The sequence below is a fragment of the Crocuta crocuta genome, unplaced genomic scaffold (genome assembly GCF_008692635.1).
Source record: "Crocuta crocuta isolate KB4526 unplaced genomic scaffold, BGI_CrCroc_1.0 scaffold18, whole genome shotgun sequence".
Lineage (NCBI taxonomy): Eukaryota > Metazoa > Chordata > Mammalia > Carnivora > Hyaenidae > Crocuta > Crocuta crocuta.
The window spans coordinates 4,951,019-4,978,084 of NW_027532589.1; the positions used below are offsets into that span (position 1 = coordinate 4,951,019).

The window sequence follows — 27,066 nt, forward strand, 5'->3', positions numbered from 1 at the left end:
ACTATCAAAACACGGAAGCAACCAAACATGTCCTTCAGTACGTGAATGGGCACACCGTGGTACATCCAGACAACGCAATAGTATTCTACTCTGAGAAGAAATGTGCTATCAAGAAACACACAAAAAAATGGAGAAAACCTTAAATGCATATTGCTAAGTGAAGGAATCCATCTGAAAAGCTACACACTGTAGGATTCCACCTATACAGTGCTCTAGAAAAGGCAAAAGTATGGAGACGATAAAAAAGATCAGTGATTGCTTAGGGTTAAGGGACGAAGAGGGAAAGCACAGAGCATTTTTAGGGCACAGAAAACACTCTGTATGACACTATAATGGTGGACACCTGTCATACATTTGTCAAGGCCCACAGAATGTACACCAAGAATGAATCCTAATGGGAACTATGGGCTTTGGGTGATAACATCATGTCCGTGCAGGCTCATTATATAATATATAATTACATATAATATATTATATAACAAGCATATCATTCTGGTACAGGATGTTAATGAGGGAGGAAGTTGTTTATTTGGGTGGGGAGCAGCGAGAATATGGGAACTCTGTACTTTCTCTTCAATTTTGTAGTGAATCGCTCTAAAAAATAAAGTATATTTAAAAACTCACGTAACCCGTGGCATGCCTGGGTCGTTCAGTCAGTTAAGTGCCTGACTCTTGATTTCAGCTCAGGTCATGATCTCACAGTTCATGAGTTCAAGCCCTGCACTGGGCTCCACTCTGACAGTGTGGAGCCTGCTTTGGATTCTCTCTCTCCCTCTCTTTCTGCTCCTCTCTTGCTCGTACTCTCACTCTCTCTCAAAATAAATAAGTTTAAAAAAATAAATCAAAATAAAAATTCATATAACATAAAATTAACCATTATCCATTCTAAAGTGGTTCAATTCAGTGGTATTTAGCACATTCACAGTATCATGCAGCCCTCACCTCTGCCTAGATCTAAGATATTTCCACCACCAAAAGGGAATTGCTGAGCAGTTACCCCCCATTTTCCCTCCCCTTGGCCCCTGGCAACTACTTATCTAATTTCTGTCCATATGGATTTGGGTGATCTAGACATTTCATATAAATGGAATCTACAATCCATGGTCTTTTGTAACTGGCTTTCTTCACTTAACAGGTCTTCAAGATTCATCCATGTTGTAGCATATATCAATACATCATTTCTTAAGGCTCAGTAATGTTCCACTGCGTGTATACACCACATTTTTTTTTATCCATTCATCAGTTGATGGACGCCTGGTTTGTTTCTGCCTCTTGGCCATTGAGACTAGTAGTGCTAAAGATATGCATGCACAAGTCTTTGTTTGAATACCTATAATGGATTCTTTTCTTAATGCTACCCCCCTCCCTATCCTTAGATGAGGGAAACTTAAAAGACAGAATAAAAATAAAATTAACATATAAATATCAAATTAATGGTATTTTTAAATGATTGATACTAATAATAATGCTTACGTTAATAATATTTAAGAATCACCAGTATTTACATGGCAATGAGAAAGAATGAAATCTGGCCATGTGTAGCCACATGGATGGACGGAACTTGAGGGTGTTATGCTGAGTGAAATAAATCAGAGAAGGACAAATACCATATGTTTGCACGTATAGGAAGATTAGGAGGAACTTAATGGAGGACTATGGGGGAGAAGAAGGGGGGAAATAGTGGGGGAGAGGGATGGAGGCAAACCATGAGAGACTCTTGAATGCTGAGAACACACTGAGGGCAGATGGGGTGGGGGGGGGAGAGGGAGATGGGCATGGAGGAGGGCACTTGTGGGGATGAGCAATGGGTGTTATATGGAAACCAACTTGACAATAAACTATTTTTTAAAAAAGAAAAAAGGAATCATCAGTATTTAACATACTTTATCTCATTTATCATTATAATCCAAAGTAGACATTATCACCTCCATTGTATAGACAAAGAAACCAAGGCTCAGAAGGTCAAAGAACTTGCCCATGGTTGTACAGCCAGCGAGTGTGAGCCAACGTTGGACCCCAGGTTTTTCTGACCCCTCTCTGCCTCTCTGACTACCTCCTTCATCAAACTGTCAGAGGAGGTGAGAGAATGGATAAGAGGTACCCTTCCTTGACAAGTAATTCTCACCAAACTCTTACCTGGATGAAGTCGTTATGCAGAAGTTGGCAGTATGAAAACACAGGCTGTGTCCACAAGCCCAGAGAAATGCTGAGTGGAGTCGATATGGCTTCTTGGGTGTGAGTCAACCGCTCACCAGGATCCCTCCCAGCCCGTCCCCCAGTTGATTAACTGAATGAATATGGCTAGTCCAGTCCTCTACATCCCAACCTGGCCCAGCCTCCCTGACCACAGTGGGACTGGACACAATCCATGTCCAAGAGTGGACTAAAGCAGACTGCAGACCACATACCCGGGGCTGGCTGCTCTGCACTGGGGTCTCCTGGCTTCTCTCTGGAGAGTTCCTCCAGGCACTGGTCCCGTTCCTCTCGAAGCACCTGGAGCACATCACACAGTCGAGGGAGGGCGCCCACCTGCAAGTCCAAAACCAAGAATGCACCTCACCGCCACTCACCCCACTGCACCACAGAGAGGCTTTCTGGGAGCAAGAGTGGGGCTAGACAGCACTTCCTCAAAATGAGGAAGGCAAAATCCACACCAGCAGGGAGCACCCCACGGTGAGGTAGAGACAGCCACTCCTGGGAGAGAATTCAGACCAGGACTGTGACAGCCAGGGTGCTCGAACAATCTGTACCTGGTCCACTGCAAATCTTGTGCTTAAGTTTACCAAGATTCTCCAGCCCCGTGAGTTACTTACTCTCTGGGCACCTTCTTATTCGTCTGCAAGACTTCATTTATTCCAACAGTGTTTCTTTCTCAGGTCTGACAAGCTTCATTTTGGTTCAAAGGTCTTTGAACCCTATGCTCAACCATCTCGCTGGTCCCCAGAAGAGAGCATATATCTACCCCAGGCATACACTGACCAAGGAATGTGCTGGACAGGAATGACTGGCAGAGTCCTGGCTTCCTAGCTCTTCCTAGAGTAGATTTCCAGAGCATGGCTCCGTTCTTTCATTTGTGCCTTACACTTGATAAATATGTGAGTGAAGGAAGAAAGGAAGGAAGGTAGGGAGGAATAATTGAAAAGATCAATGATTTGGACTACTATTTTACTTTTTACAGAGTATGAAATTTTTATGAAAATAAATAAGTTTGTTTATTTTTTTGGAGAGACAAAGAGAGCGGAGGAGGGACAAGAGAGAGAGGGAGAGAGAGAATCCCAGGTAGGCTCCATGCTGTCAGCACAGAGCCCGATGTGGGGCTCGAACTCACGACCCATGAGAACATGACCCGAGTCAAAACCAAGAGTCAGACACTTAACCGACCGAGCCACCCTGGTGCCCCTACAGAGTATGGAATTTTAATATTAGAGTCATTTCACATACATTAACTTACTTAATCCTCAAAATAACCCTGTAAAGAGACACAGAAAAGGAAACTGAGGCCCATCGTAGTTACGGCATGTGACCAAGGTCCTACACCCAAGGCTCCTAATTTCAGAAACCGGCCTTTCAAGAGGTCAAGGACCAGGTGTTAAACCCTCCTGTCAACCTGCACTAATGCTTTGTGGATGGAAATGTCAACATAATGGAGCAGGGGGAGAAGTCGCTGGCCACAAGGCCACGCTCCAAAGTGGCCCAAATAAACAAATGCTCTGGGCCAAAGAAGGGCACCTAAGGTAACACCGTATTCAAATGATTCCAAAGGCAAACATCAATAATCTGATGATCTTCCACATCTATGACCCTCCCTAACACAGTCAGAAAGTACCAATCAGCTGTCAGCAACTGTTTACAGCTACTCCCTGACAACAAGCGACTGGGTCTGTGATCAGCATGAAACACACACGTCACCTCCCCTGGCCCCGGGCCCACGATCGGCCACAATGGAGCTGGTGCAGGGACGTCTGTGCCCGCCCAACGTTAAAATCCTATTATGTGGGGCACCTGGGGGGCTCAGTCGGTTGAGTCTCTAACTCTTGGTTTCTGCTGGGTCACGATCTCACAAGTTGTGAGTTCGAGCCCCGCATCGAGCTCTGGTGCTGACAGCACGGAGCCTCCTTGGGATTTTCTCTCTCCCTCTCTCAGTCCCTCCCCTGCTAGTGCTCTCTCTTTCTCTCTCAAAATAAATAAACTTAAAAAAATCATATTCTGTTCATTCCTTCCCCATTCATCATCCCCTAAATTTCCATCTCATTGCTGACAATATAACAGATGATTTCATCACATTGCTTGTGATGACTCTTATATTTAGACTCTTATATGAAAACATTCCCTAAGAATAGAGTCATTGTCAGGAGAACCAGCACGCAGCCCCACACAGGCGTGCCCTTGTCTTCCTGTGGGGTTCTCTCTCGGTCCTCACCAAAGTCCATCGTCGCCACGACCCTCTGGCATTTCGGCAGAGGCAGCAGAAGAGCTTGAGGGCAAAAATCTACCTGCAGTTTGGCTGGGTGCCATTAGTTCACCAAAGATCTCAAATAGGCACACATTATGTTCAGTGCCACTTTGAAACTAATATTACTTGGGGAGCCTGGGTGGCTCAGTGGGTTAAGCATCCGACTTTAGCTCAGGTCGAGATTTCACGATTCATGGGTTCAAGCCCCGCATTGGGCTCTGTGCTGACAGCTCAGAGCCTGGAGCCTGCTTTCGACTGTGTCTTCTTCTCTCTCCGCCCCTGCCCTGCTCACGCTCTGTCTCTCAGTCTCTCGAAAATAAATAAACATTAAAAAAAATTTTTAATGAAACGGACATTACTCTTAAAAGATGAGAAACTGCTGGAGGTAGTGCGAACAGATATAATCTTTTAAGTGATATAAGCATATATTAAGTGTCACAAAAATGTTCATCCCTTTTGGCTAACTGACTTCCCTCTGGACAATTCACCCCACATGTGGGAAGAGCTTTATAGAGAAGGACTCTGCTGCAGCTTTACATCCAATAGAAAACAAAGACATGGACTTCTGCTTTCAGGAGGATGTAGTACCCGTACATTTTCCCTATTGCTCCTGCGAAGTACAGGAACCCCGGACATTAGATACAAAACAAGCATTAGAAGATTCTGGAAGGTGGAGAGAAGGCAAAGTGGCTAAAGACCTCATGACCCAAGGAAGTGGTGAGCTCTGTGAGGTTTCTTTTCACCTCAAATACCCCACTGCTGGAGCTGAAGAAGTCAGGAATAAGGAAATGCAGGCAGATGCAGCGGAAAAATCCCCCCAAAAGCTTGCTCTCTCTAGCCAAGGACCAGGAAAGTGGAAGTCTAGCAAGACAGAAAATTTATAGGCAATGACTGCCCACTCCAGCCAAGCACCAGGGAAAAAACTGTGCTCAGCTGGAGAGCCGGGACTCCTGCCTTCCCCAGGCTGTGATGCAGGGAGCCCAGCTCCCTGCCAGGGCCGTGTGACAGCTGGCCGAGTAGGTAGCTGGCGCATCCGTCCCTGCTGTGTGGTCACACTGTTCCCCCCCAGCCCATGATGTCAGCGGAGACTGGACTCACCCCCAGCTTCCCCTCCGTCTCCCCCACTGGGGTGGTGTCACAGGTGCTGAAGGAAAAGAACAGCCAATCCAGAATCCTACGCTCAGCAAAAGACACCTCCAGAAATGAAAGGGAAATCAAGACATTCCCAGATAAGAAAAACTCAAAGAACTTGGCGGCATTCTACCCTAAAAGAGTGGCTAACGGAAGATTCTCTAAACGCAAGGGGGCCTGGTGGACACTCAGGACTTTCACCATCTCCAGTGTGACGAGACCCCCCCACAGCAGTGTTTTGAGACCATGTAGGGAGCTGATATTCTCATCCCCCACTCATCAGTAAGGGGGACCCTTCCTCCTTTGTCAGTGTCCAATCAGGCAGAGCCAGGAAGCTGGGCTTCTACTTGCACCTGGAAGAAATGAGGCAGCACCTGCCCCCTTCCTCATCAGAAAAAGCCAACTAAGAGAGGCTTAAATAAGACTCAGAATCCCACAGCATAGATAATGCCCTGATTTCTTCTTTTTAATCTTTTTCTTTTATGGTTCATTTATTTTGAGAGGGAGAGCATGAGCAGGGCAGGGGCAGAGAGAGAAGGAGAGAGAGAATCCTAAGCAGGCTCCACGCTGTCAGCACAGAGCGTGACTTGGGGCTTGATCCCACAAACCATGAGATCACAGCCAGAGCCAAAATCAAGAGTTGGATGCTCAATGAACTGAGCTATCCAGGTGCCCCCAAAATGTCCCGTTTTCAATCAAAGATCACTTATCACATTAAGGAGGACGTCGAACTGGATGAAAAAAGATGATCAATAGATGCCAATACTAGGGGCACCTGGGTGGTGCAGCTGGGTAAGTGTCCGACTTTGGCTCAGGTCATGATCTCATGGTTCGTGAGTTTGAGCTCCGAGTCAGGCTCTCCACCAATGGCTCTGAGCCTGGAGCCAGCTTCAGATTCTCTGCGTCCCTCTCTTTCTGCGCCTTTCCCTAGCTTGTGCACTCTCTTTCTGTCTCAAAAATAAATAAATAATAATAATAAAAATAGATGCCGACACTGAGGTGACAGGGATCAGGAATGCTTTCACAAAGACTGTAAAGCAGCCATCATGGAAATTACAAGGACACTTGAAACAACTGTAAAAATACAAATGTCGGCAGAAAGAGAAAAGCTTCAGCAAAGAAATGAAAGGTATAAAGAAATCAAATGTAAATGTTAGAACTCAAAAAGACAATCACTGAAGTACAAAAGCTCAGTGGGAGGGCTGAACAGGAGGATGGTGGTGTGGGGAGGACAGAGGAAAGAGTCGTTGAGCTAGAAGACAGGGCAGTGGAAATCAATCTGAACAACAGAGAGAAAAAATAAACCGAAAATAAAAATGAAGAGACTTGGGAGTGCCTATCTCAGTCAGTGGAGCATGCAGCTCTCGATCCTGAGGTCATGAGTTCAAGCCGCACGTTGGGCATGGAGCCTACTTACAAAAAGCAAAAGTAAAATAAAAAGATAAAATAATCCTTAAAAAATAAATGATGTTTTGTTAAAGTTTGTTTATATATTGAGAGAGAGAAAGAGTGAATTGGGGAGGGGCAGAGGGAGGGTGATAGAGGATCTGAAGAGGGCTCTATGCTGACAGCAGAGAGCTTGATGTGAGGCTCGAACTCACAAACCCAAGAAATCATGACCTGAGCTGAAGTCGGATGCTTAACCAACTCACTTAACCCAAATGCACCTAAAAAATAAATTAAAAAAATAAAAACAAAACAAAAAGTGAACAGACTTCCAGGGTTACCCGTGACAACAAAAGGACAATCCACAGAAGGAAAACTGGATAAAGTGGACTTCATAAAAATTTAAAAGGAGCACCTGGGTGGCTCAGTCGGTTAAGCATTTGACTCTTGGTTTTGGCTTGGATCATGATCTCATGGTTTGTGAGATCAAGCCCCACATCTGGCTCTGGGCTGACACGACAGAGCCTGCTTGGGATTCTGTCTCTCTCTCTCAAAATAAATAAAATTTTTTTAAATACATAAATATATAGAGGAAGGTAGATACTTTATTCCATGGCTCTGTTCCCATTCCTACCTCCAGTTGTACCCTCTCTGGCAAGACTGATCTTTATCTCCTTAATAACTATTCTTCCCTTCCTCAACTGCAATCAGAATTTAACTGGGCATATGGTTGCCCATCTGGAGACTAAAGTTTCCAATTTCCCTGCAACAAAACTGTACCCACATGACCAGGTTCTAGCAATGGAGTAGAGCAAAAGACAGATGTGCAAACGCAACCTCATGTCCGTAAAAGGACAGGAACACGCCTCCCTCTTTCATGTGTGGACACGGCGATGAGCTATATTCAATCGTGGGGATGAGGGCACTGCTTCGGGCTTGACTGTGGTGCTAGATTTGGAGGACAAAGCCCATCCTGACCACCCTTGTGAATTTCCATCTTCCATAGCATCCTTTCGGTGTTAACATTGACAAAGTAACTCGTAACAGACTTAGGGGGTTTACTGCCAAGGACAGGGAAAGAGGCATATCAGAGTTAGAATTATCAGTCCCGACTCTGTATAGGAGTTTATACATATCACCTCATGGTGGGTGGAGTATACTTCCTTGCTTGACCTTACCCATGTGACTGGTCCCTGGGATATTAGATAGATCTGATGGGAAGACAGGCTCAAAGTATGTTTGCACAGCTGTGCTTGCCCTCTTGCTTTTCTGCTACCTGGGGCATCCTGCTGGTCTTGGAAGAATGAATAGCACGTGCAGCAGACCCGTACCTAACCCAGGGGCTGGAGCCAAGCCAGCCGAGCCCAGTCTGGATCAATCAAACCCTAGTTCACTTGCAAACACTAAGAGAGAAATATACCCTTATTGCTGTATATCGCTGAGATTTTTTGTGATGGTTATGCAGCATAGCTGACTGACACAGGGTAGGAGAGATTCTAGGGCAGCACCAGTATGTGTGATTTAGGGAGTGACGTTTCTAACAAATAGGTGGCAATTTGCACTGTGGGGTTGAAGAATGGGATGCTCCCCCTGAAAGCACTCTTAGAGCCATGGAGCAAGACTGGAAATGAGAGAATACCTATATGGGAATTTCTCTCCAGGAAAAGTCCAACTTCCTTGGTGGTTTTACCCTGGACTACAGAAAAAATAGAGTACAGTTCACCTTTTTCCTCTCATCCTACATTTGTTTCTTTCTTCCTCTCTTCCTCTCTCTCTTTCTTTCTTTCTTTCTTCCTTCCTTCCTTTCTTTCTTCCTTCCTTTCTTTCTTTCTTTCTTTCTTTCTTTCTTTCTTTCTTTCTTTCTTTCTTTCTTTTTCTTTCTTTCTTTCTCTCTCTCTCTTTCTCCCTTTCTCCCTTTCTTCCTCTCTCTCTTTCTTTTTTGGTAGGCTTCATGGCCACTGCAGAGCCTAACATGGGGCTTAAACTTAACAATCCTGAGATCATGACCTGGATTCTTAACAGGAGAAGTTGGTTCCCCAGTTGGCTAAGAGTACAACTTCGGATCAGGTCATGGTCTTGTGGATCATGAGTTCCAGCCCCACATTGGGATCTCTGCTGTTAGCACAGAGCCCGCTTCAGATCCTCTGTCCCCTTCTCTCTGCCCTGCTCTCTCTCTCTCTCTCTCTCTCAAATATAAACATTAAAAATACTAAAAAAAAAAAAAAGTCCTTGACTCTTAACTGACTGAGCCACCTAGGCACCCTTCTTTTTTTAAAAAAATTATAGTAAAATATACATAACACAGAATTTAGTACTTTAACCATGTTTAAGTATACAGGTCAGTGGCATTAAGTACATTCACAATGAACTTTACAATGTTGTATAACAATCATCACTATCCATTTCCAGAACTTTTTCAGCATCGCAACAGAAATTCCATACCCATTGAATAACTACCCATTTCCCTCCTTCCCCAGCCTCTGGTGACTTCTAGTCTACTTTCTGACTCTACAAATTTGCCTATTGTAGGTTAATTCATGTGAGTAGAATCATATATTTGTTCTTTTGGATCTGGCTTATTTCACTTAATATGTTTTCAAGGCTCATCCACGTTGTAGCATCTATCAGAATTTCAGTCCCTTTTAAGGCTGAATAATATTCCACTGTGTAGATACACCACGTTTTGTTCTTCTATTCATCTGTTGATGGATGTTTGTGTTGCTACCACCACTTAGCTATTATAAATAATGCTGCTATGAACATGGGTGTGCAAATCTCTTTGAGTCACTGCTTTTGATTCTTTTGAATGCATTTCCAGAGACAGAATTGTTGAATCATACGGCAACTCTATGTTTAATTTTTTAGGAGCCCCCAAATGGTTTCCATAGCAACTGCACCATTTTATATTCATGCTAGCAGAGCTCAGGGGCTCCATTTTCTCCACATCCTCATCAACCCTCGTTATTTTTTATTTACTGAAATTTTTTTCGAAGTAGGCCATACGCCCAATGTGGGGATTGAATGCAGGACCCTGAGATCGAGAGTTGCATGCTCTACCAACGAAGTCAGCCAGCCGCTCCTATTTTTGTGTTTTGTTTTAATAACAGTCATCCTGATGGATGTGAAGGGGCTCATTCCACATTTTTCACCCTTGGTCCTTCCATTAAAATTTAATAAACCAAAATAATTTTGTGTTTGGGGTGGTATGCCAGCTAAAGACAGTGAAAGCATTCTGCTGAGAGGGCTGAGCCCATGACCCCAGATGGTAACCAGTAGAGAAGACAAGGGGCCCTTCAGGTTTCTGGGAATGGCTGGGAAGAGTGTGTTCAATGGACCAACCAGCTGGTAGAGACATCAGAGGGAAACAAGCCCCCTTCCCATCTAAATTAACCTAGAAAAGTTAAGGAAAGGCTGAAAATTAGTAGCTATGTGCATGTATATTTATTCATCTATTTCTATATATTTCTTAATATAAGTATAATGTAATTTAACTCAAAATTCACAGGAGAAACAGACAAGTGAAGATTAGAGAATTGCTAAAATTTTCCTCAAAACAAGAGCTATTCTTCCTTAAAAAGTACCTTTAAACAATTTAAAAATTTACGGGGAAGCTGGGTGGCTTAGTCGGTTAAGCATCTGACTTGGCTCAGGTCAAGATCTCATGGTTTGTGAGTTTGAGCCCCGCTTTGGGCTCTGTGCGGACAGCTCAGAGCCTGGAGCCTGCTTCGGATTCTGTGTCCCCCCCTCTCTCTGGCCCTCCCCTGCTAGCACACATTCTCTCTCTCTGTGTCAAGAATACATAAACAGTAAAAAATTTTTAAAAAACTATTTAAAATTTTTGAGTTTGTGTTTGTATATGTTTTTTTCTTTTACTTCTACTAATGCCAAATAAATTGTCATGAAAAATAGCAGTTCCCCGTTTTCCAGTGGCAATCATTTTCAACTCTTATGAGCTGTTTATTTTCCTTTTTATCTCCGTATTTTTTTCAAGATTTTACTTTTAAGTCCGCTCTACACCCAACGTGGGGCTCGAACCCATAACCCTGAGATCGAGTCTCATGCTCTACTGACTGAGCCAGCCAGGCACCCCTCCATATTTTAAAATTATATTCTTATACTGCTATTTCTTGGTTTGTTAATCTGAGACATTATCCAAAGCTCTCTGTTAATGAAGATAAAGATTTAGATGTTTTCAAATCTCCTTACATCTTCTCCCCCCCCCATATTACATATACTTCTCTTGATTTAATTTTTAGTGAAATGAATGGTTTGTATTTATAATGTTTTCTTTTGACTCTGAAGTATCATCCACTGCTGAGTCTAGGCATGTAAAATGATTATGTCTCTTCTTGGACATTTTGTTTTTCCTGAGGTCAATTATTACTTTGTTTTTTCATTTGATTAGTGTTCTATGTACCTACGGCTAATTTTTTCAACAGCTCTGTGAGACATCTATCAACGGCTGTATTTGTTTTACCTCCGGAGACCTCTTTGCAGATCCTCGTTCCTCTTGCTCCCATCTGGGCCCGATGCCTGGCTGTGGCTTGGGGTCCCCTCCCCCCAACTTTTCCGGCTAGACTTTGATTTCATAGATTCCACATCTTTTTCCTTGCTTTGCTTCCTTGTTTTGCAGAAGTTGCCTCCTAAGGAAGTGTATGTAGGAGATAAACTTTGAAATCTTTACAGGGGTGAAGAAGCTTTTATTAATTTGATTAATTACTAAATTAATAATTTGGGCAGAGAATTCTAGGTTGAAAATAAATTTCCTTCCAGATCTTGAGGGCATTTCTCCTTCTCTCTTCCTGTGTTGATAAGAAATCTGACTGCGCTTCCAAACGTTTTGTAGGTGACTTTTGTTTTCTGTGTAGAAATATTTCGGATTTTTTTTTCTGTTTTTCGTTGCTTTTAAATTCCTTGAGGAAATGGTTCTTTTTTTATTCATTGGTTAGTGACTCAGGGGCCATTTCTATCTGAAGATCTGTGTTCTTCATGTTGGAATTTTTTAAATGTTGTGTGATTTCTTTTATCATTTCCTCCCTCATCTTCTCTATTCTGTCTTCCTAGAATTAATATTATTTGAGTAACAGGCAATCTGGATGGACCCTTTAATCTTTTCACCTTTCTCTACTCTTCTACCATTCTGTCATATGCTCGTTTTTAATTTGGAGAGAGAGAGAAAGAGAACATGAGTGGGGTAGAGGGGCAGAGAGAGAGAGAGAGAGAGAGAGAGAGAGAGAGAAAATCTTAAGCAGTCTCCACACTCAGCATGGAGCTTGACTCAAGGCTCGATCCCAGAACCTGGGATCATGACCTGAGCAGAAATCAAGAGTTGGCCGTTCAACTGACTGAGCCCCACCCAGGCATCCTGATAGGTTCTTCTTTCTGAAATGTTTCCTTGACATCACCTGTTGAGTTTCCTAATAAGTGTTTTGTCGTCATCATAGAATTAATTTCCAGGCAGCCTTTCTTACTCTCTGGTGACTCCTTTTCTCCAGCACCCTCTTCCTCACACTCCCTCTTCTTGAACCTGGCATCCTTTGTAAGAACTGTATTTCAGGAAATTAATCGTAGTCACGCGATCTTTTCCTCTTCTCTGCATGGACGGTATTTTCTCTAAGCTCCTTTCTCCTGTTTGTTTGCTTTCACATCGGAGGGCTTCCTCAATGCCATATATACACACATACATATGTACGCATATGTGTGTGTGTGTATTCATATATAATGGAAGTATGGTTGATGTACAGTATTACAATAGTTTTAGGTCCACAACACAATGATTCCACAAACCTGTACATTATCGCTATGCTCGCCACAAGTGTAGCTACTCTCTGTCCCCACACCACACTGTCACAATACCATTGGCTATATTCCCTGTGTTGTGCTCAATGCCACAGTTAAATTTGAAGCAGTAAAGAGGTCCTTGGAACCACTGTGGGCCTGAACAGTTTGTGGCCTTTGCTAGAAGATAAATAATCAGGCTGAGAGGGTGCCCGCAGTCAGGATCTATGTTTCTCCTCCATGTGTGGAGACTTTCCAAGGTGACGCAGGCCGATTGTTATTCTTCCCACACTGCTACCCCTATTTCATTCCCAAAGATTTCTTGGAATTTCTGCTTCATTATTGTCATATCTTGTTCCCTTTGACTTTGTGGGTTTATATCTTTGTGATTCCTTTACTATCAGTTTAAGGATGCTCCCAAGGCAAGAGCAGATACATACTTGTGGATAACCTGCCATTTTTAACAGGATGCCTTAATGTAGCACTGTGATATGATAGAAATATTCATTTGGTGTTCATCCTTGGTTCCTGACACTGTGCTCCAAAAACGCTTGTAATTTCCTGAGCAAGAGGGGCGAGAGAAGCATCTTTCTTATAATATGTGGTCTGACTCCTCGGTGTCTAATACAAGAGCTTCTAAGACCATTCAAATCTCCAAAGTGATGAGTGACTTTGGAATACGCTGATAAGATGATGGGCGGCCTGGGGTCCCAGGTAGTAACTTCAGGATAGAGAACCACTTCGTATGGTTAGACTGGCACCTCCAGCTGCCCTTCTGACCACAGGAGATGAAAGGGAGGGTAGAGATTGAGTGAATCACCCATGACCAGTGATTCATGCCTATGTAATGAATCTTCTGTAGGGGCGCCTGGGAGGCGCAGTCGGTTAAACATCTGACTTCAGTTCAGGTCATGATCTCACAGTTTATAATCTAAGCCCCACGTGGGGCTCTCTGCTGACAGTGAGGAGCCTGCTTTGGAGTCTCTGTCTCTCTCTCTCTTTGCCCCTCTCTCTCAAAAATGAATAAATAAACATTAAAAACACAAACCTCTGTAAATAGCCTAAAAAACAGGGTTTGGAGTTTTCAGGTTGCTGAATACAGAGTTGCTGGGAGCTCCCTGTGCCTCCTTCCTCACTTTTTCCATCTCTTACACTTGGCTGTCCCTGAGTTGTATGTATCCTCCATAAGAAACCAGTAATGGTAAGTAAAGTGCTTTCCTGAATTCTGGGAGCCCTTCTAGCAAGTTCTTGATTCCAAGGAGGAGGTCATGGGAATCCCCCATGTACAGCTGGTCAGTCAGAAGTGTACTTGGGCCCGGCTTGGGACTGGCGTCTGAAGTCGAGGCTGTCTTGTGGACTGTCCTCAACCTGTAGGCTTTGTGCTAATCCCAGGTGGCTGGGGTCAGAACTGAATTGAATTTCAGAGCACCCAGCTGGTGTCTGGAGGATTGGAAAACTGATGGTCAATGTGAGGAAAAACCCCATATATTTGGTGACATAAATGAAATATTTTGAGCAGAAAATACCAAAATAGTTGGTGCCAAGAATGGGATGCCGTTTGGTAGTAAAACCAGCACCTCAGAGGGCGCCCGGTGGCTTAGTCCATTAAGCCTCCCCCTTGGGCTCAGGTCATGGTCTCATAGTTTGTGGGTTTGAGCCCTGCATTGGACTCACTGCTGTCAGCGCAGAGCCCACTTCAGATCCTCTGTCTTTTCTCTCTGCCCCTCCCCTACTCATGATCTGTCTCAAAAATAAACATTTTTAAAAAACCAAATAGCACCTCAGAACTAAGCACCTTTAAAAATATGTATTCCTCATAAGGTCAGCAAGAAAGTATTGGGGAAAAAATATCAAATTATACTTTATTTTTATTATTTTTTAAAAATTTATTTATTTATTGGGGCGCCTGGGTGGCTTAGTCGGTTAAGCGTCTGACTTTTGCTTAGGTCATGATCTCACGGTTCGTGGGTTCGAGCCCCGCGTCAGGCTCTGTGCTGACTGCCAGCTCAGAGCCTGGAGCCTGTTTCAGTCTGTGACTCTCTCTCTCTCTCTGACCCTCCCCTGCTCACGCTGTCTCTCTCTCTCTCCTAGAAAAAAAATAAAAAATATTAAAAAAAAAATTTATTTATTTATTTTGAGAAGGAGGGAGAGAATCACAAGCAGGCTCCATGCTGTGGTGAGAGGGAGGGTAGGAATGGGCTCAATCCCAGGAAAGGTGAGATCCTGACCTAAATCTAGACAAGATTGGGAGGGGAGGCTTTGGAAAGGGGGCTTAGTCTACTGAGCCAATCCAGGCACCCCTTTATTATTTTAATTAACCAAACAAAAACACACATTACATTACTTTCTTCTTCAGTTTCAGACTTTGTGATCAGGCCCTCTTTACATCCAGAGTCTTAAAAATATTGCCGCAATCATGTCAAAATCTTGGCTTCTTAGATACTTAGACTGTAAAATGTTTCATATAACTTTTGTCTTTTCCTAGAATTTTAAGTTAACTGTCTTTTTTCTTGTTGTTTAGGAAATCCATAGGCCTTCATCTTATCAATTACATAGCACAGATCACACCAAGGTTCTCAATAGAGCAGCTCTGTGGAATATTGCCTCTGAGCCTCTCTAGAACTGACTTCAAGAAGTCCTTTGACTTTCCAGACTAAACCTGGAAACTATGGAATTGATCTGCCCATTGCCATCCTGTATAAACGCTACTTTTTTGTATCCCATATTTTATTATATTTTATTTTTAATTAAAAAATTTTTTAATGCTTATTTTTTTTGAGAGAGAGAGAAAGACAGAGAGTGAGTGGGAGAGGGGCAGAGAGAGAGGGAGACATAGAATCCCAAGCAGGATCCAGGTTCTGAGCTGTCAGCACAGAACCTGACATGGGCTTGAACTCAAGAACCTCAAGATCATGACCTAAGTTGAAGTTGAATGCGTAACCAAATGAGCCACCCAGGGGCCCCTATTTCTAATTTTTTAAAAACTAGGCTCCCAATATGGGGTTTGAACTCATGGCCCTGAGATCAAAGGTCGCATGCTCTACCAACTGAGCCAGCCAGGATCCCCTGTATCTCATATTTTAGATCCAGTTCTGGCTTTGTTGGGTATAACCCACAGTAATTGTTTCTAAGAAAGTCACTTGCATTGTAAACTTTCTAAGACTGTGTATCTCGTAATATCTCTATATCCGTACCACCCTTTGAGGGTCACTTAGCACCTAGTCAGGGCTGGCCCACTATAGTACACAAGTTCATCCCCGTGGCTTGATGATGGTGTGAATAGCTTCCACTGTCTCTTTCTTAGGGGGATTTTCTCAGATGGTAGACATATTTTGAGGCATCTGTTCAACCTATTAGCCAACAACTCCCTGGGGAGATCTCTTCATACTGAGATATGTTGTGAGGTCCCATTTCAGTGATCAGAACATTAGAGAAAACCTAACCCAGTTTGGGACAATGTGCTTTCCTCTCTTGGATATTTGGTCTGGGGGGCGGAGGGTAAGGTCAATTCCTCCCCTTCCTAAAGCATGTAATCTTCAAAGTTATGGAGCAACCATATTCCATCCTTCAGAAAGCAACAGAAAAATCCAGTCAGCAGAGAGAGAGAGAGAGAGAGTGTGTGCATAATTAATCAAAATAAGAGAGGAAAGATATCGAGAGAGTTCTGTTGGTTTAACTCTGGACTCTTGAATCTGAAGGGTAAAATGTGGGAAGAGATAAAATAAAACTGTTGAATTCTGAAGGAGGTGAAGAGACCCAACATCACTCTGCCTCTACGCTTTACGATACAATTACTTGCCTGCCAACTTGAGACTGGAAAGAAATTTTTTCGAGGGGGAAATAAAAGGAGAGACGATACTAGTCGAGTTTATACGAGGAGAACTAAGAAGAGGAAACTGATTATCATACAACCAGTTCAAAATGCAAAAGTTCATCAAACATTTATTGGGCACCTACTATACGGCCAGCAATTGATTCGTCCCTGAAGACACAAAGGTGAGTGGGACACACGGTTCCTGCTCTTGAAGTGCACGGTCCAAGAGGGTCCAGAGAGGCCAAAAGCTGAAGTCCACAGTGAAGGCAGCAGCCAGATCGTAAGGGACCGACGTGGCAACGGGGGGCCCTCCAGGAGGAGGCTCCACCATTTAGGGAACAAGTGAGGATCACTGTACCCAGAAGGTGCTGTAAAGAAGAGAGCCCGGATGTGAAAGTGAGCGGGCGGTGGGTTGAGTGTGGAGGTGAGGGCAGGGGACAGTGTGGCTCCCACGAGGCTGGTTTGGGCGCCTCATGGTTTCAAGAACAGGAAGAACAAAGACAAGACGAGAGAAGGAGGCTTGGGGGCTTCAGGAAGAACAGCTGGGAAGTTTGGATCTCTGATGCGGTAGGGCTTCTGAGAAAGATCACACGATGAGAGTGAGCAGAGCCAGGTGAGCAAGGGCGATCCTGGGCAAGAAGTCCTTGGAGGACTGAGAAGACACAGTGTAAGGACGGGGACCGGGAGCCTGTGAAGAGCAGAAAGCAAGGAGGGGTGAGCAGAGAGGAGGGAGGTTCTCGCGCCAGATGCCTCTGAGGGGCCGGGCTCCCATGCCCACTTTGCTCAGCACAGTTGGCTGTATGCCTGCTGTCTCGACATCATTATTTACATCCTTCCCTCTGTCTCCTAAATCATGTGGTCACCTAGGTAGGACCAGGGCCCAAAAGCATGTAGTGAAGGCAGCAAAATGAAGGCCACGACAGGTCAGTGGGTGGTGGGGTGGGAGCAGCCTGCAATGGGCTGAGAAATCAGTGGGAGTGGAGGCAATCACCATAGTTGCTTCTTCCAAGAAGCTGGCCATCAAGGGGCAGAGGTGGAACTGTGGCTACAAGGCCCAGAGTGCAGAGGGAGGGCTCTTTACCACCTGAGCTGCACAGACCCGGGCGCGCTCACCAGCTGATGGGGAAAGCCAGGTAAGGGGAAGATGGCAGACTAGGCACTGTGTTATCTCAGGATGGAGGTCCCCGTGGATTGGGGTGGGGGGGATTGGGAGCGCAGGGGCAGGGACTGGCCACGCAGGCAGCAGAAGAGAATCCTCACCAGAACCCAGCCCTATCAGCCCTTGATCTGGAACACCCGGCCTCCAGAAGCATGAGAAAATACATTTCTGTTGGTTGAGCCACCCAATCCGTGGTAATTTGTTATGGCAGCCTAAGGCAACTGAGAAGATGGGAAGGAAGGGGACAGGGGGGACAATTTAGGCACGTCTGCAAGGGCGAGATGTTGGTCAGAGGGAGTTCATTCTCTCTCAGGAAACAGGAGGCAAGCCTGTCTGTTGAAAATGAAAGAGGTGGTACCTCTCATGTCGAGAACATGAGCTAACCCACGGACACTGGGGAGAGCTCACGGGGGAGCGACCAGTGTTGGACACGTGGGGATTCTGGAAAAGACTGGAAAGCTTGGGAACCCTGGCAGCACAGTGGGCTGGGACAGCGGGACACGGCCAAGCCCCCTGGAATGGGTCAGTCACGGAATGTTGAGGCTGGGTGGGCCCCAGGATATTATTATTTTCTGGAGTCCACATGAATGCAGAGCAGCCCTCTGTGTATAATGTAAGCAAGTAGATAGAATCTGAGTGTTGTGGGTTTTACCTTGGGCTGTAGGCTGTCCCAACGGCCCTGTGAAGGTCAGCAGTGGGAAGCCTCAGCTTGCAAAGGGCAGGGAAGCAAGGAGCAAATAGGGACACTGGGGAAGGGGGGAGCGCCATTGTGGTGGGGGAGCCCTCACACTGGTTATGAAATCTGGGCTTTCAGCTAGGGGTGCCAGGAAGAGAGCTGAGCCCTCCCGTGGCATTGGGGGGATGTCTTAGGGCAGGGGTAGTGGGGACAGGGTGCAGGGAGGTGGGCTCGATGGGAGCGCAGAAAGGAGATGTCAAAGCCAAGGGAAGGAGCCTCCAAGAGGTGCCTGGAGGGCTCAGTTAAGTTTCAGACTTTTGGTTTCAGCTCCGGTCATGATCTCTAGGTTCAAGGTCAGCCTCAGGCTCGAGCTGGCAGTGGGGGGCCTGCTTGGGATTCTCTCTCTTTCTCTGCCCCTCCCCCACTTGTATGCAATCTCTTGAAGAAGCCCCCTAAACAGTTTGAGAAGCGGACCTCCCGTTTGATTGATTTTGTGACCCCAAGCTCATCTCTGGACCCTCAATAAAATGCTGTATGTAATTCAATATTTATTTTATATTTTATAACACGATTAGATTAAACTGTAATTAATGTCATTTTGAGGCTTGGGAAAGAGTTTTATGACAGCCCCTTAGGCACCAGGAACCAGTGCAGGCCTCGTTCTGGGCGCAGATGCATGTGCTGGTTACGAATCCCTGGGCTGGGTCCTCCCACCGCATCTGGCTGGGCGACCCTGACAAGTGGCTTCAGCTCTTTCTAAGCCTCTGTTTCTTCCTCTGCACAATGAAGGTCATGATTATTATTTTTTTTAAGTTTATTTATTTTGAGAGAGAGCAAGAGCATGAGCAGGGGAAGGGCAGGGAGAGAGCGAGAATCCCAAGCAGGCTCTGTAGGGTCAGCGCAGAGCCAGATGTGATCTCACTAACCGGGAGATCATGACCTGAGTGGAAAACAAGAGTCGACGCCCCACCGACCGAGACACCCAGGCGCCCCAAAGGTTACGGCTATTGATGTGAGAATGAGTTGGATCCTGCTGGCAAGAACCTGGCAGAGTAGCTGGTGTGAAGTACGGGCTCCAAAAGGCCAGCCGTTATCACCATTGTCATTCATGTTAATTTTAGAGATAGTAGAATTTTCAAAAGAAATCCACAAATATCTCCCCAGAAAATGAGAAAGTGATTTTTTTCAGGTATATACAAAAATCCCAGGGACCCTCGGAGGAGGAGGAGATAGCAATAGCCAGCCCTCAGGTGACTCTTACAGGCCTTCCTCAAAGTCTGCTCCCCCACCTGCCACAGAGCTCGTCGTCAGCCTGCGGACGTAGGAGTGCCACGTGCCAGACCCCCATGCCACAGCCTTCTCTGTGAGCCGCCAACTGAGACGAGGCCGAGACAGGAGGGAAAATGGGAGGGAGGCTGGAGAAGATCAAGTCCAGTGTCGACACGTCTCCTTGTCTGGAAGCGGGTTTTCATCAGGTACGCTTGTTGGGTCCTCGGCTTACGTTCTCCGTCACCAAACCCGCTGCCCTGAATCCAACACGCGATGACCACCTGCCGCAGTTTTGCTAATGCATCCCCCCTGAAACATGACAACCTTTGAGGCCGTGGTTCTCGGCCACAGACAGTTCTGCCCTCTCTGCCCCCTAGGGGACACGGGGCCACGTCTGGAAAGATTTTTCTGCTGGCACAACTTGGAGATGCTACTGGCTTCTAGGGGGTAAAGGCCAGAGCTGGTGCTAGACAGCATACAATGCACAGGCCGGTCCCCCACAGCAAAGAATTCTGGGGCGCCCCTCTCTCCACCGTGTCCCCATGACTCCCACCCTCTCCCTTCCTCCATGCCGAGGGAGGGCATAGCTCCCTTCCCGGCACCCCTCGCCGAAAGCTCAGCTTTAATATCTGGGATTACCGGTGTCAAAGTTAAGAAACCTCACTTGACTTTAACTCCCTGAGGGTATCAAGTTGGCAGTTTGCCAGACGCCACGGATTTAAGAGCCGTACCTTGAATGACTAGTTTTTATTTGCTGGACGCGTTGATGCACAATTCTGTAAGTGACAATTGCTTTCAGGGTGTCATTGTTTATTCCTTGATGCTATATGAAAGCGCCACAGCTTATGACACTCCTGTTGGGCATCACCGTTTCATTCGTTCACTCCTTCATTCATTCACTCATCCACTCAATCAACACACACTCTTTGGGCTCCCTCCTTACACGGTGATGGCTCTGGGGATACAGGGCGAATAGGACGAAATCTCAAGGTGTGTGTATTGGGGAGGAGAAGGACAGACGTGCTAGTAAATAATGACAATAGCATTCGGGGTCAAAGCCCTCATGAGGTACACAGGGCGTTGGAGAGCAAAGTGGGGCGTGGCCTCCATTTCCTACGGAGATCTCAGAAAACTGCCCCCCTTCAACCATCAGCACTTTCTGGTTTCCGTTTGCGAGGGGTCCCCCTGACACCTCTCTGTACGGCGCAGCAGGGACTGTGGGGGTAGTGGCATCAACAATTTGGCCTAATAATGGCCCATTAGAAAGATGCCTCTGATCCCCCTCAAGGGGGAGGGGCAAATGGATTAAAAAAATTGTTTGAATGCCCTTAAATGTCTAAATCAAACGTCTGACCACTCAGAGCCAAAGAAACAGAAGGTAAGCAGGGTTTCAAAGCCTGGGAAATACTCCAACCAAAGTAGGTCAGCTCCATTCTTATGTATTAAAGGAGTTCTTATTTATTAAAGAAGTATGAGACCTCAGGTCTGGATAAGCCCATAAAATACCCAGAGGAGCAAGATTTACACACAGGAAACCATTTTATAATAATACAAGGCGGTACATGAGTGCATGAAAATAGCATGTGGAGACCGAGGACGTACGGGAGAGTGCCCTGGGTGAGTGAGAATCAAGAGACCTGGGTTCTAGCCCCAGCCCCACCACTAACTTGCTGCTTTGGGGCTGGTCTCTTTTCTCTGTGGGTCTCAGTTTGGTCATCTGTAAAATAAGGGAATTGGACCAGAGCATAACGAAGCAGCCTCCTGAGGCACACTGAAGTCTCTCATTTCCCCCACTGCTTATTCCTGACATACCCTGAGGGTCCCTTTGAGATTTAAAGGTTAAACCTCAGTCCTGAAGCCCAGACACCAGTTGATTTCCTCTGACAACCTCAGGGTTACTGCAAACACTTAAGAGGGAGGTGGGGAAGGTCATAAGGAGGAAGCTATTGCCTCTCCCACACCTGGGCACTTTATAACAACACACCTAGAGGCTTTGAATGGTTCCCAACGTCCCAGGTGACAGTTCCCCCAAAGTAGGAATTCGGATTCACGAACAGGCACTGTCGTTCTAGCATATTCCAATACCAGCCACTGATGAGAAGCGGCCCCAGGGTTCCAGGGGAGCTGGGAACGAGTCCGAAACTCCACCCTTCCAAACTTACTGCTGCTGGAATGTCACAGAGCTGCCAGAAAGATGGGCACCTCCTGAGTGTCGACACTCCCATCAGCTCTGGAAGTGAGGGGTTTTCTTACAACCGAACAGGAAGGCAAGGTCACTGGACACCTGAAAGGACTTGCCCAGGACAGAGATTGGAGACTCAGAACTGGGCCCCGGAGCACTTTCTCTAGGGGGTTTCTTGGGACTTGGCCTTGAGGGGAGGAAGACGATGGTTCTGGAATCGGCACCCCCTCCCCACTCCTTCCACGCAGCCTGAGTACAGCCTCTGTCTGGTTCACAAGTCCCAGCGGGAGAGACCCCGGATTCCCAGGCGTTTCTGTGGGAAGGGAAAACAAGCCACTCACTCTGCCTTTCTCTTTTCTTTTCCAGCTCCTCCCTGGACCGGGTTTGCCAAGCCCCCGGGAGGAGCAGACTTTAGGGAGCCAAATCCCACAGGAGAGGGAGGGAGCTGCAAACGCTCCCACCGCGGCGCCGGAAGCTCCTGCCAGAGTTTTCTGAGTTTTTCCCCTTCTGCAGTCCGGTGTGTGCGTGAGTGTGCGTGTGCGTGTGTGTGAAAATGTCAAGGCTTCGGGGCAGACGGATGTGGGTTCCGATCGCCTTTTCCTGGGGCAAGATTTTTGGCCTCTGAGAGTCTCGGTTTCCTGGTCCATAAAGCGAGGGTGACACTATCAGCCCAGGAAGCCGACTACAAGCTTCAGTGAACTCTTGAGGCGGAGGGCCCAGCACACATTAGGCGCTGCCAGGGGGCGCCTCCAGCGTTTGCGTAGAAGCGCAGCCTGGAGGAAGGGGGAGCCTGGGGGGCCACAGGGGGTTATCTTACAGCTGCCTTCGCCCGACTCACTTGCTGCTTTTCTTCTGCGAGAGGAGGCTATCTGGAGAGGAGCTGATAGAGCTGATCCTTGCTGGGGACGGGTGTTAGAGTTCCCGCTCCTTCGAGGAAGATGTGGGGACCCCCCCCTCCACGCCCGCCTCGCAGGGGACCCGCGGAGACGCACGGTACTCACGGTGTGCGCAGCGCAGGCGAGCAGCAGCAGCGACGGCGACAGCAGCGGGCGGGGAGGCAGGGTNGGCAGAGAGCACGCCGGCTCGGCCTTCGACGCTGCAACCCACCCCTCCCCCAGCACTCTCGAAGTTCTGGGGCGGCCCCGCGGCCACCTCGCTGTCACCGTGTTGAGTCTCGCGGCTAATGAGACCCACCTTCGGGGAGCGGGGGGGGGGCTGGGGGAGAGAAGGTTGTGCCAGGGCTCTGCGGACACAGCACAGCGGGGGCTCCGTAGATGCCTTTTGCATCTGTTGGGTGGGACAGCTACTTGGCACTTTATTTCTGCTTTTCACTGAGGGGTTCTTCATTATTAAAGATGCACACGCTCATCCTAGGAAATTTCATGCCCATGGGCGCCATCCCACAGGGAAATTGGGTGATGAGGTGAGACCCGGAGGGGGGGTGGGCGTGGTACACCCAGGCATTCCGGGAGCTGTGCTGAACATGGACAGCCTGGTGGCATTCTGGTGTCCCCGAGAAACTATGTAAGCACCGGGCAGGTATTCCCAGTAGCCTGCTCAACTTGAGTCTGAGTGCCCAGGCGACCTGCAGACTGGCTTTTAGCCTCTCAGCACCAGGCACCCTTACATAACTCTCCTAGATTCAAGTTTTTCTTTCTCTGCACTGGTGACCCCTCCTTTCCTCTTGGCTCTCCTATCTTAACCTTTCTTCCAGCACTTTAAGTACACATCAGCTCCTTGATTCCCCCTAAATAGCTTAGCGGTATTATGCCCATTTGACAGAGAAAGGCATTGAGGACACAGGAGACTCAATGCTGCTGCCGGGTACATGCGACCAAGAAGTTCAGATAGGACACCCTGGGTCTACACTTCCATAGCTAACCCTAATTTTCCGTGACTGACCTCTGGTCAGATTGCTAACCTGCTTTTTTTTTTTTTAAATGTTTATTTATTTTTTGAGAAAGAAAGAAAGAGAGAGAGAGAGGGAGACACAGAATCTGAAGCAGGCTCCAGGCTCCAAGCTGTCAGCACAGAGTCCAACGTGGGGCTCGATCCCACCAACTGTGAGATATGACCTGAGCCGAAGCCCAATGCTTAACCGACTGAGCCACCCAGGTGCCCCGCTAACCTGCTCTTAAAACAACATATTCTAGCCCTTAGCAGCCTTCCCTACCTGAAGAAGCTATTGATAAAGGTAAGGTCAGAAAAATTACAGCAGAAATAAGAGAGAAAAAAAAGTCTTCAGCTCTCAGGTCCACACTCAATGCTCTGTATATATCAGCCCAAAATATACATGAACAGGAACTCATTTTTAAGAACTTTTGCCACAGAAATGCTCTCCCAAAGACTCAGTGAAATGCGTGCAAGGATGATTGTGGAAGCACTATCACAGGACCAGAGGACAGGACATGATGTATGTGGAAGGGGAACACTTAGCCCCACCTTGATATTTCCTTCCTCCAGGAGTGCAGCCATGAGTATAATCCTCCTGACCTTTCTCAACCTCCACAATAAAGCCCTCCCCTAACACACACACACACACACACACACACACACACACACACACCAGTGGGGAGAGTTCTGTATGATTCATGCTTTTGGGATAAGGATTGCATGAGGTTCTGCCCCCTCCCTCTCCCCTTCCTTTGACAGCACCCCTGCCTGCAGAGAGCCTGTAACTGGATTGCCCCAGCCAGGCTGTCACTGCAGGTCAACTCTGTCCCTGTGATCCAGTACCATCAGGGCCAGGGTGGCGGCCTATGTAATTCTGCCATTCAGAGCTGGAAAACCTGCTTGCCCATAAGTACAAACCACATTTGCCCAGATCAACTTTATTACCCATGAAAGTGACATTTGGCCTCATCTGTCTTCCATTTTTTAAAAAAACATCTATTTATTTTGAGAGAGAGAAAGCACAAGCTGGGGAGAGGAGCAGAAAGAGAGGGAGAACCCCAAGCAGGCTCCACACTGTCAGTGCAGAGTCCGACGCAGGACTCCAACTCACAAACCTGCGAGATCATGACCTGAGCTGAAATCAAGAGTCTGACGCTAAACTACCTGAGCCACCTCTGTCTTCACCTTCATTCTTAAATGGTTCAAGATTCAGGCTGGAAAGAAGGTTGCTTCCTGGGCCCCTGAAACCCCAACACTCTAAATGTGCATCAGAAAGTGCCATAAGGACTTGCCGTTCTTACCGATTAGACTTTCATGTTGCCTGAAGATTTTCTGTACCCACTGTATGTATGCTTTTTTGATGGAAAAAAAAAGTCAAGAAAACAGTACACAAAAATGTAATCTGTGCTCTATACCAGAGCCTCATGATCGCCAGTAACAAAGCAAAACAACATTTGTCCCAGGCAATTTAATAAATTTCTGCCCCGCAGCAAGCTATTCTTCCTGAAATGGGAGGCTGCGTGTCTCTGAGCGTTGAGAAAAGAGTCTAAAGTGCTTGGTGAGATGCCCATTTACAAGCCACAGATATAGTTAGTGGCTTTGCAAAGCCTGTCTGAGAAAACAACTCTGTAACTGGAGTGGAGGGAAGAGGAGGCAAAAGAACAATGTACTTAGTACCTGTCGTGTGCGAGAGAACCTTGTAGGAATCTGGGATGTGTCCTGTAGCCAATCCTCTGCCATTAGATGACGGATATTCACTTTCCTTGATTGAAAGGATGACGGCTTGAGGCTTAGGGAAGGTAAGCACTCACCTCCAATAACACAGCTAACAAGGGACGGGGGCAAGATTTAACCCCAGGACTGAGCGCAAAGCCTCTGCCCTTTGCCCTTTGCCCTGCACTAGGGTTCCTCTCAATCATGAAGATGACTTCCTGGGGCACCTGGGTGGCGGTTGAGCAGTTGAGTGTCAGACACAGTTTGTGAGTTCCAATCCCACGTGGGGATTCGCTGCTGTCAAGCCTGTCAGTCCAGAGCCTGCTTCGGACCCTCTGTCCCCTCTGTCTGCCCCTCTTCCCTTGCGCTCTCCTCCAAATAAATAAATATTTTTAAAAAGATGACTTCCTTACCGTGCTTTTGCGTGTACCATCTCATCTGACCCTCAAAACCCCATGAGGTGGGCAGGCCCAGCCGCCACTGTCTGGCAAGAGAGGGAGAACATTTTGTTCAAATGGTTTCACTGAAGAGAATTTAACGAAAGGACCATTAAAGGAACAGAAGTGCAGGCAAGCTTAAGGGAACCAAGAAGCGATAGCGAGGTGCCAGGGACCAGCAACAGTGGGCCAAAAGGTTGGCAATGACTCTCTCGCTCCTTGATGAAGCTTGAGCTCAGCTCTTCAGAGCCCTTTTCTCGACTAGAACTTGACCTTGGCGCCCTCTGTCTCTGGCCCTGCCCAGCCCACACTCAGCAAGAGTCTGGCCATCCTCAGCTTAGTGAGAATCCCTGCAACGCTTACTGGCTGACCAAACTTGATATCTTATCAAGTTCCTCATCCTGGCCCACCTTGGTGTCTCAATCTTGGCGTGCTTTCAGGAAGAATCCTGTGAAATCCTGTTGGCGACAATCCGCCACTCTTGGGGTCTCCTCTTAGTGATCTTCCATCCCCTGCCCCCTCACCCTGCTCTTGGCCATAAATCCCCCACTTGTTCTCATTATGTTTCAAGCTGGGCGAGGTCTCTCTCCCTTCTTGCAATACCACTATTGTGAGTCTTGAATGAAGTCTTCCTTACCATTGTAACAGCTGTCAGAGTAATGTTTTCTTTAACAAGCAGCAAGGACAGAAAGCAGTGGCCCAGGGGCTGACAAGAGCTTAGACTCACCCACAGGGGCCTAACCATAGAATAATGCAGCCACTGGCAAAACTGTGGCCCTGGCAAAGGGGTCAGATAAATGCCCTGACCTCTCTTCCCCCGCCCCCTGGTCCCCTGGAGATGTTTTCCATTGGCTGAACATGATCCAATGCCCGAGACAAGGCAGACAATCAAGAGAGACAAACTATCCATATAGTCTACCTACTGGATGGGAAAAGTAGAAAATGGGTTTGGGAGGGATGAGGCAAGGGAAAATGACCCTGATGAGGCAGCAAAGGCTAGCTGAGGGTAACACACAAGGTAACCCCCAACCCCCACCAATCCCTCCAGATGGGATTCGTGTGGCATTCCTCAGGCGCTCTGGGCTGCCCGAGAACAAAGAAAAGTGAAAAATAAGTGGTTAACTGATTAGAGATCACATGCTTGCGGGGACTCAAGTCTCCATCAGTTTGCAACT

At 46.8% G+C, this 27,066-nt stretch overlaps 1 protein-coding gene and 1 non-coding gene across 2 annotated transcripts in view; both read right to left on the reverse strand.

Moving 5' to 3' along the window:
* The window catches only part of SCTR (secretin receptor), a 94,987-nt gene that overhangs the window by 51,249 nt on the left and 16,672 nt on the right, over positions 1–27,066 (reverse strand). Inside the window, exons 2-3 of the mRNA XM_077779609.1 lie at positions 22,850–23,042; positions 2,409–2,529 (exon numbers count right to left, since the gene is read on the reverse strand). Of these exons, the coding sequence (XP_077635735.1) occupies positions 2,409–2,529; positions 22,850–23,042 (314 nt within the window). The remainder of the gene's footprint in view (positions 1–2,408; positions 2,530–22,849; positions 23,043–27,066) is intronic.
* On the reverse strand, positions 15,738–15,810 carry TRNAK-UUU (transfer RNA lysine (anticodon UUU)). Its single transcript has one exon. It is a non-coding gene; the product is annotated as a tRNA-Lys (tRNA).